The sequence below is a fragment of the Somniosus microcephalus genome, chromosome 9, assembly GCF_052327205.1.
Source record: "Somniosus microcephalus isolate GS21.2 chromosome 9, FLI_Smic_1.0, whole genome shotgun sequence".
Taxonomy (NCBI): domain Eukaryota; kingdom Metazoa; phylum Chordata; class Chondrichthyes; order Squaliformes; family Somniosidae; genus Somniosus; species Somniosus microcephalus.
The window spans coordinates 7,492,622-7,505,639 of record NC_140995.1 but is presented as its reverse complement, the minus strand read 5'-3'; the positions used below and the strand labels follow the sequence as shown (position 1 = coordinate 7,505,639).

The window sequence follows — 13,018 nt, the reverse complement described above, 5'->3', positions numbered from 1 at the left end:
GCCGTTCAGCACTGTGGCGAAGCTTTACAGCTGTTGCTCCATTCTCTTGTTTGAAGAGTTTGTGGATACACTGAAAATATTTGGTCCATGGCTGGATTTATGATAGCTGCGGTAAAAATGAATAGAGTGAATTCCTAGGAAGGAAAAGACCTTTTGAAAACCTTGGGGTAAAATTTACTCGGGGGTGGGAGTGGGGTGTTCCCATGGAAATTCAACCTTGTAGATTGTTTTCACTCAGTTATAACAGTTCCAGTGATTGCCAAGCTTCTGTTCTTCACCAGGAAGCTACAGTCCCACTCTTTATTAGGTATATTTTTACAGTAATAATTACAATTTTAATTGTTCTGCATTTTTAGTCAGAATGTTCTCCTTTCTTTCTTTCCCCTCAAAATACAGCCAATATCAAATGAGATTTTTTTGGGGAGATTAGTAATAAGATTTTTTACAAGGTCTTGCCATCTACAAGATGCCCTGCAGCAACTCACCAAGGCTTCGTCGGCAGCACCTCCCAAACCCGCGACCTCTTCCACCTAGAAGGACAAAGGCAGCAGGCGCATGGGAACACCACCACCTCCCAGTTCCCCTCCCAGTCACACAACATCCTGACTTGGAAATATATCGGCCGTTCCTTCATCGTCGCTGGGTCAAAATCCTGGAACTCCCTCCCTAACAGCACTGTGGGAGTACCTTCACCACACGGACTGGAGCAGTTCAAGAAGGCGGCTCACCACCACCTTCTCGGGCAACTAGGGATGGGCAATAAATGCCGGCCTCGCCAGCGACGCCCACATCCTGTGAACGAATTTAAAAAAAAGATTGAAACAGTGGATAACGTCGGTGGGGGCGGAGAGAATGTGGAAATAAAGAGGCAATAGGCGAGTCTTGAAAACGGGGAACTTGGCACTCCTTAGTAACAAGGAGGACCTAATAGCAGAGGAATATTGAGCTGTTCTCACCAGATATGTTATTGTACTTGTGCTTTTGTTGGTGTTCAGTGCTATGGCGAAGCTTTGCAGTTGTTGCTCCATTCGCTACCTTGTTTAAACTCTTCTGCAGTTTTAAATCTGTAACTTTTTTTAATTTATTTGTTCCTGGGATGTGGGCGTCGCTAGTGAGGCCAGCATTTATTGCCCATCGCTAATAAACAATACTACTCCATTGTAGTGCTTTCTTATTGAAACTGTTCGTTTTACAAGGTATCTTTGCATTTTAAAAGACTTAATTTTTTTTTAAACTCCAACTATTTTTCCAGCATAGAAATTTATATCCACTATTGCCGTGTCTCTGTTCACAACCTCTTGTTACCAAGCTACTTGGTTGTGGGTTCAGGCCTCATTCAGAGATTTTAGCTCCTAATCCAGGCAGACGTACCCGTGCACTGCGAGAGGTGCCATCATTCAGAAGAGACACTAAACCCAGCCCCCATTTTGCCTCTCGGGTGGGAGTAAAAGATCCCAAGGTACTTTTCAAAGAGCAGCATATGTTCTCCCGATGTCTTGGTCGACATTTATCCCTAAACCAACAGCACTAAAAACAGACTATCTGGTCCTTTAATTCATCGCTGTTTGTGGGAGCTTGCTGTGTGCAAATTGGCTGCTGTGTTTCCAACATTGCAACAGTGACTACACTTCAAAAGTACTTCATCGCCTGTGAAGTGCTTTGGGATGTCCTGAGGGAGTGAAAGGTGCTATATCAATGCAAGTTCTTCTTTATTATTCGAATAGATAGCTCATGATGAATCAGTCATTCATGAAAGAAAGACTTGTGAAATAATACTGAGCAGCCTATGGGTGGCGCTGTCCAGGGAGAGTATAAATACTCGGGCAGGGGCCCAGCTTGCGCAGGACATTCTCAACAGGAACTAGTGAAGGACACAACTAGACCTCCATGTTGTAAAACAGTTGATTAAAGCTTTGTTTAACGCTTAGACCAAGTGCCTAGTAGTTTTCTTACGTCAATAACTAAACTGATATTTTTGAGAGGGTAGTCATTTGTCTCGATAACACAAGGTTTTTTTGGTCCTATTAATCACTAGTTTTTCATGTGGCTGTAAGCCTGATGGCATTTGACTGTTGTGCTAGGAATATAAACGAATAGAAATTGATGTTCCTGTTCCCACATGAGACAGACGGAATGGGAACTTGCTGCTGTGTGTTCCATAACAGATAATGGGGCAGTTTAGAGGCAGGGTCACCGAGCCATTCTCACACATGTCCACATAGCGACCTCAGTAGGAAACTAAGACAAGACCACCCTGTTTTCATGGCCAGAGAATGGTTCATAACATGGGGAATTTGAGAATTGACCTTAGAATATCTTCCCCTTAGCGACTTCAGGGTATATCTTCCTTTGTGTAAAGATAAAGAAAAATCTTTTACTGTACTAAACATGACAATCCAACGAGAGCTTAGTAAAATAATTTCCCTTTAACTTTATAAAGAGGGAAAATATACCCCTTATTCCAGTAAGGGTCTCCAGGTTTACGTCTGTATTTGTACTATAACTCACTCTGTATAACAGGTTTCACTGCAATGGAAACCGTTAATCAACATTAAAATTCTGAGAGAGTTTGGCATTCTGTGAGTGTCAGTTGTGGCTCAGTGGGTCGCCTCTGAGTCAGAAGGTTGTGGGTTCACAGTCCCCACTCCAGGGACTTGAGCACATAAAGCTAGGCTGACACTCCCAGTGCAATGCTGAGGGAGTGCTGTACTGTCGGAGGTGCCGTCTTTCAGATGCGACGTTAAACCGAGGCCCCGTCTACTCTCTCAGGTGGACGTAAAAGATCCCATGGCACTATTTTTGAAGAAGAGCAGGGGAACCATACCCGGTGTCCTTCTCTATCTATCTCTCTCTATCCTTATTAATTAGGCCCATTACATATAGAGCTGTACTTTGCTTACAGGCTTGCTGACTTGTGCCTGTAATATGATAAGTCACAGAGTGTGTGTGTAGCACAAATATTAAAGGAACATTGTGCCGTCTTGCCCTGCCTGGATGAGTAGGTAACTGCACTGTCTGGCGTGTTTACCAAGCAGGAAGGTCCAAATTGCTCTCCATTGGTCTTTGCTAAGCTAGTTAATCTAAGACAAGGAGGTAGTAGATGTACAAAAATCAGCCTCCCTGTCCCTAGGCTGACGAGAGGGGGAAAAGATGAGTCCACTTTCCAGGTTACAGTGCAGTGACTGCTGCTGGAGAATGTGTGTAGTCAGTCTGCACCCCTGCCATGGGCGGCCGTGCCTTCAGCCGCTAGCTCTCACTCTCTGGAATTCCCTTCCTGAACTCCTCCATCTCTCCTTTCTCCTTTTCAGATCCTTCCTAAAATACACCTCTGCTGGTCTCCCCCTCTTAATCTCTCCTCCTCCTTGCTTAACATCTGCTTTTCTTACACTTCCTGTGAAGTGCCTTTCTACATTAACGCCAATCTGTAAAAGCAAGTTGTTGTTGACGGGGGATGAGGACTGGATTAGGTTCAGCCGTCAGTCTGCGGCCACTGTTCAGGCTCGCGTGTGAAGAGGGATCAGTTGGATGAGATATTGGAGAGTTAATAGACCTGTGACTAACTTCGCATAACTTGGTGCTTTTGATGGTGGGGGAGGGTAGAATATTGAAGTAATTTTTCTAAACCGAGTATGTATAGTGCTTGAGCCTGTTCTCCATTTGTATATTGCAATTCCTCTGTTATGTACCTCAGTGCTTTATTAGAAAACATCAATAGGGTTCTTCTGAGTGATTTTTGTAAGCTAAACTAAAATGTGGGAGAAATCTGAAATGAAACAAAAACTACATTTTGATGGGAAGAATAGGGAGGTCACTTATCACTTGGAGGGTGCGAGTCTAGGTGGGGTAGAGGAACAAAGGGATCTAGGAGTACAAATACACAAATCACTAAAAGTTGCGACACAGGTTAGCAAGGCCATATAAAAAAAATGCAAACCAAGCACTAGGGTTTATTTCCAGAGGGATAGAATTGAAAAGTAGGGAAGTTATGCTAAACCTGTATCGAACCTTGGTTAGACCACACTTGGAGTACTGCGTACAGTTCTGGTCGCCATATTATAAAAAGGATATAGAGACACTGGAGAGGGTGCAGAGAAGATTTACAAGGATGATACCAGAAATGCGAGGGTATACGTAACAGGAAAGGATGAACAGGCTGGGTCTCTTTTCTCTTGAAAAAAGAAGGGCTGAGGGGTGACCTAATAGAGGTCTTCAAAATTATGAAAAATGTTGATCAGTGGATACAGAGAGAATGTTTCCACTTGTGGGGAAGAGCATAACTACAGGCCGTCAATATAAGATAGTCACCAAGAAATCCAATAGGGAATTAAGAGGAAACTTACAGTGGTGGTGGTGGTTGTGCTGAGACTGGTTGATTGTGAGAGAGCACAACAAGGGCAGTGCTGCTTGTTGTCTGGCCTGGTCCGTCAAGATATCAGATGGGGAAAAAAAGATCTGGTAGAATGCAGTCCTTTATTGATTGTTCTAGATATCAAAGTTTGCCCTGCAGGTCAGACTGTTGCAGAAAGAACATTTTGTATGTGTGGCCAGTTTTGTTTGGAAAAGTTGAATAAAACAAGTGTCAGTGGGAAGAGTGGCTTCTTGAGCAATAGCTTGAAGCTGCTGTGAAATAAAAATCTAAACACTTTCAATTTTATTGTGCCTCCCGTATGAATTTTATTTAATAAAAACTGAATAGAATGTAAAAACCAGAATTTCTGTAATACAAGTAAAACTGAATAATTTGCCATAGAGGGAGTGCAACGAAGGTTCACCAGACTGGTTCCTGGGATGGGGGGATTGTGAGGAGAGATTGAGTAGACTAGGCCTATATTCTCCAGAGTTTAGAAGAATGAGAGGTGATCTCATTGAAACATACAAAATTCTTACAGGGCTTGACAGGGTAGATGCAGGGAGGATGTTTCCCCTGGCTGGGGAGTCTAGAACCAGGGGTCATAGTCCCAGAATAAGGGGTCGGCCATTTAGGACTGAGATGGGGAGAAATGTCTTCACTCAGAGGGTGGTGAGTCTTTGGAATTCTCTGCCCCAGAGGGCTGTGGAGGCTCAGTCATTGAGTATATTCAAGACAGAGATCGATAGATTTTAGAATATTAAGGGAATCAAGGGGATATGGGGATAGTGCAGGAAGGTGGAGATGAGGTAGAAGATCAGCCATGATCTTATTGAATGACGGAGCAGGCTCGAGGGGCCGAATGGCCAACTCCTGCTCCTAATTCTTATGTTCTTACGTAATTAAAACCATTCTGCACTGACAACAGTTTAGGTGTGTTGGTTATGGATTGAGCGGTGGTGCATTACAAATTTGACACCAAATTTATACTGCTAACTGGATATGGTGTAGCAGGAACACAGGCCTCTCACATAACCTCATTACTGGTACCAGTGAGCAATCCATCGGAGGGCCTCACAGCTTTGAAGTTTATCCTAAGTTTCCAAATCCTTTCTCTCTGCAGATGTCTACTTTACTGCTTTTCTCTTCCCTCCTGCACGGAAGGATCCACAGGGGCCGCCCGTCGCTCGGAGTATGCTACATTAATATCAGTAAATATCCGCGATCGCACCTCAGCCTCTTGCATCGATCCACACACAGCTCGACGGATTTTTCTCACCAATTCTCCTGCCTGTAGAGCAAACCAGCTGCTGTCTGAAGTCCTGCCCCTTTTATAAAAAAAATATATCAACGTTTTCTGAACTAAGGTTGTCAAAGCGAAAAATTGGGCTGAACTAAAATCTGCGAATTAGCGGTTCCTCAGTGAAATTTCTCCTGCTTTTATTGTGATCCCAGGGACTGTCGGAGGCACTTTTGTAAGGCATCTGTTTTGCTATTATTTTCTATGGTAATAGTATGCAATGCTACCTGATATTAAAAGTAAATATCCTAATTTGTGTAAGGTTAGCACTGGGCTAACTGGGCTCCTTTCATTAACAACAGTCAGTCTTGGCTCTATGCTGTCATTTTTTGACCATGCAGTTTCTCATTTCATGTAACGCTGCATTAATGTAAACTATAAATTGTGTTGAGTACGTAGCACAGAAAAGGTACAAATGTGGACGGGACAAAAATTTAGAAATGTTACAATTGCTGTGATCGCAAGAAGTTGATGCAACAGTTTATGATTAATGGCCCTTTTTGTGCTCTCGCAAAAGAGCAATTGGATGAAGCGACATCGAAAATCACCCACACAAGCTGCCTCCATCAAGTCGGTCTTGGTGATTAATTCCAAACCTGACACGGCGGATGGATGTTTTTGTTTAATTTTTAGTTTTGCAAATTGGAAATATTGAATGAAAATAACAGTAGTTTTATATCTAAAATGTAATTTTCCCTTCGACCCTCTTTAACATGCCAGGGTGGGAAGTGGTGACAGACTCGCCTGTGTTCTGGGCTGCCATTCTCACGTACTTTAATGGGAAGTGAACTAGAAATGCAAGTCTTTATGATTTTAATTATTTCATTATAGGTGCAAAGCTATATAAAACGCATTTTTATTCCAAGTAGCTTCATGTATTTTAACTACAGAAAAAGATCTTGTTTAGGCTCATTGTTAATAAAACATCAACTACAATGCGAGTCTTTTGGCAGCAGTTAAAATGGGAAATTAGAAAACACAAGTTAACAGATAGTATTTAGAAATTGACTATCCCACCACCCTTTTATTTTACAATCTATGTCTTCATTTCTTTTTTCCTTCCTTGCTGTTTTATTCTATTCTTCTTGTCTTAACTTTTTCTCGTTGTGTTTTTGTTTACTATTCTCTGCACATGAAGCCTAGAAAGGTGATGTGGACATTGGAAGATGGGGGAAGCGCAGAAGTGGAATACAAGTGGCGATGTCAGGCTTCAACCTTAGCAAGATGGTTTTCAACAATGGGGAATCCCTAGGGATGTGGAGTGAGATCAACTGTAGCTGCTTTTAAGGTGTCAGACTTGGCTCAGTGGTAGCACTCTCGCCTCTGAATCAGAAGGTTGTGGGTTCAAATCCCAGTCCAGAAACTTGAGCAGATAATCTAAGCTAACACTCCAGTGCAGTGCTAAGGGAGTGCTGCATTGTCAGAGGTGCCGTCTTTCGGATGAGACGTTAAACCGAGGCCCCGTCCACCTCTCCGGCGGATGTAAAAGATCCCATGGCACTATTTCGAAGAAGAGCAGGGGAGTTCTCCCCGGTGTCCTGGCCAATATCTATCCCTCAACCAACATCACTTTAAACAAAACCCAGATTATTTGGCCATTACCTCATTGCTGTTCGTGGGACCTTGCTGTGCGCGTTTCCTACATTACAACAGTGACTGCACTTCAAAAGTACTTCATGGGCTGTAGAGAGCTTTGGGACATCCTGAGGTCGTGAAAGGCGCTATATAAATGCAAGTACTTTCTTCTTTCTTGAGTTTTAAACTAAGTTTTTAAGAGCTGTTGTATTTCAACTCATTCGCAAAATTGACTAAATAACCTTGCAAGCTCCTGAATGTGTTTTCCAGTATGATTGCCCTTATTGTCAGAGTTTGGTTGAGATCAGTGCAACATCACTGTCGCTATCAAGTAAATGCTGTTACAAAATATCTAACGTCTCCAATTTAGAGAACCAGCAACAATAAAGGCATTTCATTGGTCGAACATATTGTACCAAAAATTGGTTAAACAGTTGGAGAAAATCATTGAGTTAGTCATCTGGGACCATTTTTGTTCTTTCTCATAGTTGGACTAAGAATACCATTGCCAGAGATATTCTGCATGCCTCCTTGGCCTGAAATGGATGTGTGTGCATGCACGTGCATGTGGAATAAACAAGAAAAAACTGTTTTGTAAAAAAAAAAATCGAATACACGACTGTGTCAGGTTCAGATTTGCTTTGAGCAAATAAAGTGCCTGGGGATTGATTGACCACTTTGATTAAATCTCTGTGATTAACACAAGTCTTCTTTTTGTTGTAGAATCTGTCTACGTGTATCAGTGCATTAAGTAAATACGCTCAGCTTCAGTCTTTGTGGAACACACGTGACTCGAATCAAATTAGTGCCCTGACGTGGAGCTTAGCAATCTACACCACATGCAGTAAGTGTGACTTTGAACTAAATCTCATTGCATTTAATTTTTTTTTAAAAAGCTTGACAATACCCTGTTTCTTGGAGACATCAGAAAGGGGGTGGCACATCGCCTAATACAGAATTATTAAAGTTGAAATAAAGGTAAAACTCAACAGTAAAACCTGAAGGATGTTCGAGATATGGAGGGACGAGGCCACGGAGGGATTTAAACATGACGATGAGAATTTTAAATATGAGGTGGTCAGGAGCTAACGAAGGTTAATGAGGATACATGCAGCAGAATTCTGGATGGCTGAAGGGTGGCGACTGGGAGGTCAGCCAAGAGAACATTGGAAGACAGCACTCTGTTGGCAGGAAGGTGCTGCTGCTGAATGTTGAAACTTTTAAGACACGATGCCTGTATTATACTACAATAATCAGCTGTGGGTTATCTGCCGCAATTGATGCAATCATTAATCTTTGAATTGTTCCACTAATCTTAATGTTATTATTCTTGTACAGCAAGAATCTTCACTACACTGATGACCACCCAGGACACTGCAGGTAAATAGATTCTACATATATCATTACCAAGCAGTCCTAACTGTAAATTTCTAATTTTCAACATATTAATGTTTTGGCAATAAAAGAGTTACTTTCACCAAAAAAGTAACTAGCTTGTAGAGTTATCTTATTTTTTGAATGAAAGTATCTTTCCTATGCCACTAAAACTGAGCATAAATGACCCAAGACCAGAATCATCCGAAGAGGGAATAATCCTTTAAGACATTTGTGATACAGGATTAAAAAAATTCATTCATTCACGGGATGTGGGCGTCGCCAGCAAGGCCGACGTTTATTGCCCATCCCTAATTGCCCTCAAGAAGGTGGTGGTGAGCCGCCTTCCTGAATATAACTGAGTGACTCGCTGGGCCATGTCAGAGGGCAGTTAAGAGTCAACCACATTGCTGTGGGTCTGGAGTCACATACAGGCCAGACCGGGTAAGGGCAGCAGATTTCCTTCCCTAAAGGACATTAGTGAACCAGATGGGTTATGATGACAATCCGGTAGTTTCATGGTCACCATTACTGATGCTGGCTTTTTATTCCAGATTTATTTAACTGAATTGAACTCGAGTCTCTGGCTCTTTAGTCCAGGTTTCTGGATTACTGGTCCAGTAACATAACCACTACCATACCAATTTCTCCCATTTCTATGCTGTGCATAAAGGGCATCAATTCCCAGATGAGTGAAGGTGACTCCTAAAAATAACTAACCACATTGAGCAATATCACAACCACAATAACTATTCCCCCAACTGGTCTACCAAAAGGACACTTTCTATTTATTCAGCATACAAGTGAGTAGCCCCTTTGTTGGAGCACCAGTATGTAATTCTATACAGCATTGGCTCACGGGTTCAATTCTTCCATTCTGCTGAGTTCCCAATCTGTAATGCAGCTGGGCAGAGTTGTCAATGGAAGCCCAAAGCCTGCCAGAGCAGAGAGGGATGCTTGTATGCTATCTGGTGGGTAGACATTCCTGCACAATGATCCCAGAGCTTCTATCAAATGGCTGCCACTCCCTTACAATTGTTTTGGCCAGTGGATTCCCACTGCAAATCCCATTGCTGCTTCCTACCCTGGTAATCAACCGTTCCCTCATAGTGAGAGGTATGAAACTCCTCCTCATTAGTCCAAGAACTGTGGGTATAATCTTCATAAATTAAGTTAATGGGCTGCCACCAGGAGCCTGGATATCAGTTGTTGGTGGAGTTCGTCTCTTCGACTTGCCTTGCAGTTTCCTGGGTCCTCTTTAATGTGCTTTTGCTTGTTTGATAAAAGGCTTTAAAAGAAACTTCATCTTTTTATTTAAGCAACACCTTGCAGTCAAAATCAAGATACAGGTAGACTATCCTTTATCCGAAAACCTTGGGACCAGCTGTGTTTCGGTTTTCGGAATTTTTCGAATTTCAGAAGGTTTTCATCTCCGTATCTGACAACAAACACTGTTGCTTAGCAACAGCTTGTAAACTCTCGGGCCCTGCCTTGGAAGCTTCTCTGAAGCTGCTGCTAAGCTACAGAGACTCTTTCCACAGCCTGACTGTTTAAAAAAAAAATGCTAGGGGAAGTAAAAAAACCTAACAAAACGGCTGCTGAGTTCTGCCGTTAGATCGAGATTTCCAGCTCCCCCTGCTCCGTATCTGAATTCCTTGACTTAGCGGGGGGCTGGGGCTCGACTGCCGCCGCCAGTTGTGGGAAAGCCGGATATCGGCTGACTCCTACACTAAGCTGGCCCACAAATCAGGTCGGGGGGAGAAAGAAAAAAGACTATCGGACGGGCTGCCCGGCTCGGCCTGCAATCTCCTACCCAGGAGGGAACTCTGTGACCCTCTGCCCTGCTCACAGGGAAAGGCAGAGCTCCCGGACCACTCCTGTCATGTTTGGCGCCACTCGGGTCATGTCGTGCGCACGCCTTACGCTCCACAAAAAAACTTTCGGTTTTTAAGAGGTTTTCGGTTTTCGGAAGTGCGGATAAAGGATAGTCTACCTGTCCTTCAAAGAGGAAACAATGTACAAACACCCTTCTGTACCTGTCCTTAATATTGATCTTATACCTGCACTCTAAATCATTAGCCCTACTTTGTCCTTCCTACTTATGGGCCATGAATACCATGGGAGATCAGCAAATAACCACACTCAGCAGCTGCTCCCCCCCAATGCCTTATATTGAACCTTAAATTCTAGATAGCTGAGTGTCACATTTTGGGATTTCTTTCTCTGCAGAAAGCGGTGTTTAGGTTTTGAGTTTTAAAACAAGGTGGATTCACACAGGTTTAAAAAGGCTGCGGGCATTTGTATTACAACCAGTCATTCATACGATTTACCAGGGACGATTAAATCAACAGATGAGTTGTAATCCCGTCCCAGGGTCGCCCAGCCAACATTCACACTGCAAGGCCCGAGAAGGCCCCTTCCTTTTAAGCTTTGCATGAAGTTAGCTTCAGAGGGAGGGAGAGCGGAAGCAACTTTGATGAGCAGCCCTTCTGCTCTCCGCTGATTAGGGGAAGTGGTCAGGATCTGTGGAAATAAAGCAGCTTATTGATTTGTATCTGGCCTCCTCTCACTAAGTGTTTGCTTGGCTTGCTTTCAGGAAGCCTGAAGAGGGAGTCATGCAAAAGACATGAGTATCCGGTGCAGCTCACAAAGGGATGATATGGTTACGTTCCTGGGCCGATACTATTATGCAAGTAGATATAGGGGCAGAGCGAATCAACTCCCATAAAAGTAACGCTCTGACCGCTTATGGGAGTGACTGACCCCACTGGACTCAAGAAGGCCCCTATGAAATGCTTCTGTGTACTTTAACTAGAACTAGGGGTCACTGTTTAAAAATAAGAGGTCGCCCATTTAAGACGAGGAGAATTTTTTTCTCTGAGGTTCGTGAGTCTTTGGAACTCTCTTCCTCAGAGGGCGGTGGAAGCAGAGTCTTTGAATATTTTTAAGGCAGAGGTAGATCGATTCTTGGTGAGCAAGAGGGGGGGGGTGAAAGGTTAGCAGGGGTCGGCGGGAATGTGGAGTAATCAGATCAGCCGTGATCTTATTGAATGGCAGAGCAGGCTCGAGGGGCCGACTCCTGCTCCTAATTCGTATGTTCATAAATAAATGCAAATTAAGATGCAATGTTTTTGATAATTACAAACTTCTACAGTAAAAGCAAATGACTTGATTTTTATGCATGGGTCAGTAAAAATTCTAAATAAAAATGCACATCTTATATAATAGTTCTAATTTCCTTTCCAGTGCTTGTCCGCTATGTGGTGATATGTGTGTTGAATATTTGGGTTTTGACTACCATCATCTACTACAGGAAGGCTGGAAAGAAAAAGGAATAAACCTGGTGAGGAGCAGTGCCCTGGCCAGCATTACACAACTGGGCTTCTGCATCGAAGCAAAAATCTGGCATTGGTGGCAATCGCCCAGCAACACTTTAGTCCTTGTTCTATTGTAACATGATGCAAAGACAATCAATCCAAATATGCAGAGGGAATTTTGGAAGTACTCAAGAAATGTATATACATACCTTTAGCGCAGTGTTTTACTGACAGACTATTCTGGAACAAGTCAAGGACAGAAACTGATTAAAGTACATGGCAGGGCATTTCTTTATTCAGTTCAAGTCTATGGCAGGGCATCTCTTTACTCAGTTCAAGTCTATTAGTCCTCAATAGATGCCACTCAGCAATTTACTGTAGCCAACAGGAAGTGGATGAGGATAAACCCTCGTCAACTATTTGAATATTGCACAAGAATAGCTACACCCATAAGCAAAACAAAAAATATATAAAGGCCCTTATTATATCAGAAACAGCAGAATAGCAACATTTTAACAGTAATAAACACAAGTACAGGTTTGCAACAGACAAACCTCTAAGGCAGGGGTGTCAAAACCTTTTGTCTGTGGATCATAGTTGTTTACTACGAAGCCCCAGAACTCCATATAAGCAATTACAGTAAAAAAAACTGAATTCAAGGATTACTATATTCACCTTTGTACTTCACTAAAGCTACTAAAATTAAATTTATGCTGTTATTTTCCTTGTATGAGCTCTTAATAATTCTTCTTCTTAGGCAGTCCTTCGGAAACAAGGATGACTTGCTTCCACATTAAAAATGAGTCTCAGGTGGCTGATGAGTCCAATGCGGGACCTACAGTCTCTGTCACAGGTGGGGCAGATGGTGGTTGAAGGGGCGGGTGGGTGGGATGCTTGGGTTGACGTGCGCTGCCTGCGCTTGGCTTCCGCTTGCTCCTGGCGAAGAGACTCGAGGTGTTCGGCGCCTTCCCGGATGCTTCTCCTCCACTTTGTGCGGTCTTGGGCCAGGGATTCCCAGGTGTCGGTGGGGATGTTGCACTTTTTCAAGGAGGCTTTGAGGGTGTCCTTGAAGCGTTTCCTCTGCCCACCTGGGGCTCTCTTGCC

General features: G+C 43.1%; 1 protein-coding gene across 3 annotated transcripts in view; it reads left to right on the top strand.

The window, feature by feature from the left end:
• The window catches only part of slc66a3 (solute carrier family 66 member 3), a 50,262-nt gene extending 37,629 nt beyond the window's left edge, over nucleotides 1-12,633 (top strand). For 2 of the 3 annotated variants that reach the window (XM_085996311.1, XM_085996312.1), the window contains exons 5-7: nucleotides 7,947-8,067; nucleotides 8,562-8,603; nucleotides 11,844-12,633. In XM_085996311.1, coding sequence (XP_085852437.1) covers nucleotides 7,947-8,067; nucleotides 8,562-8,603; nucleotides 11,844-11,935 — 255 coding nt within the window. In that variant the 3' untranslated portion in view covers nucleotides 11,936-12,633. Of the gene's footprint in view, nucleotides 1-5,471; nucleotides 7,380-7,946; nucleotides 8,068-8,561; nucleotides 8,604-11,843 lie in introns of those variants that run through there. The other variant, XR_015079466.1, reaches the window with a different exon arrangement.
• The last annotated feature ends 385 nt before the right edge of the window (nucleotides 12,634-13,018 follow it).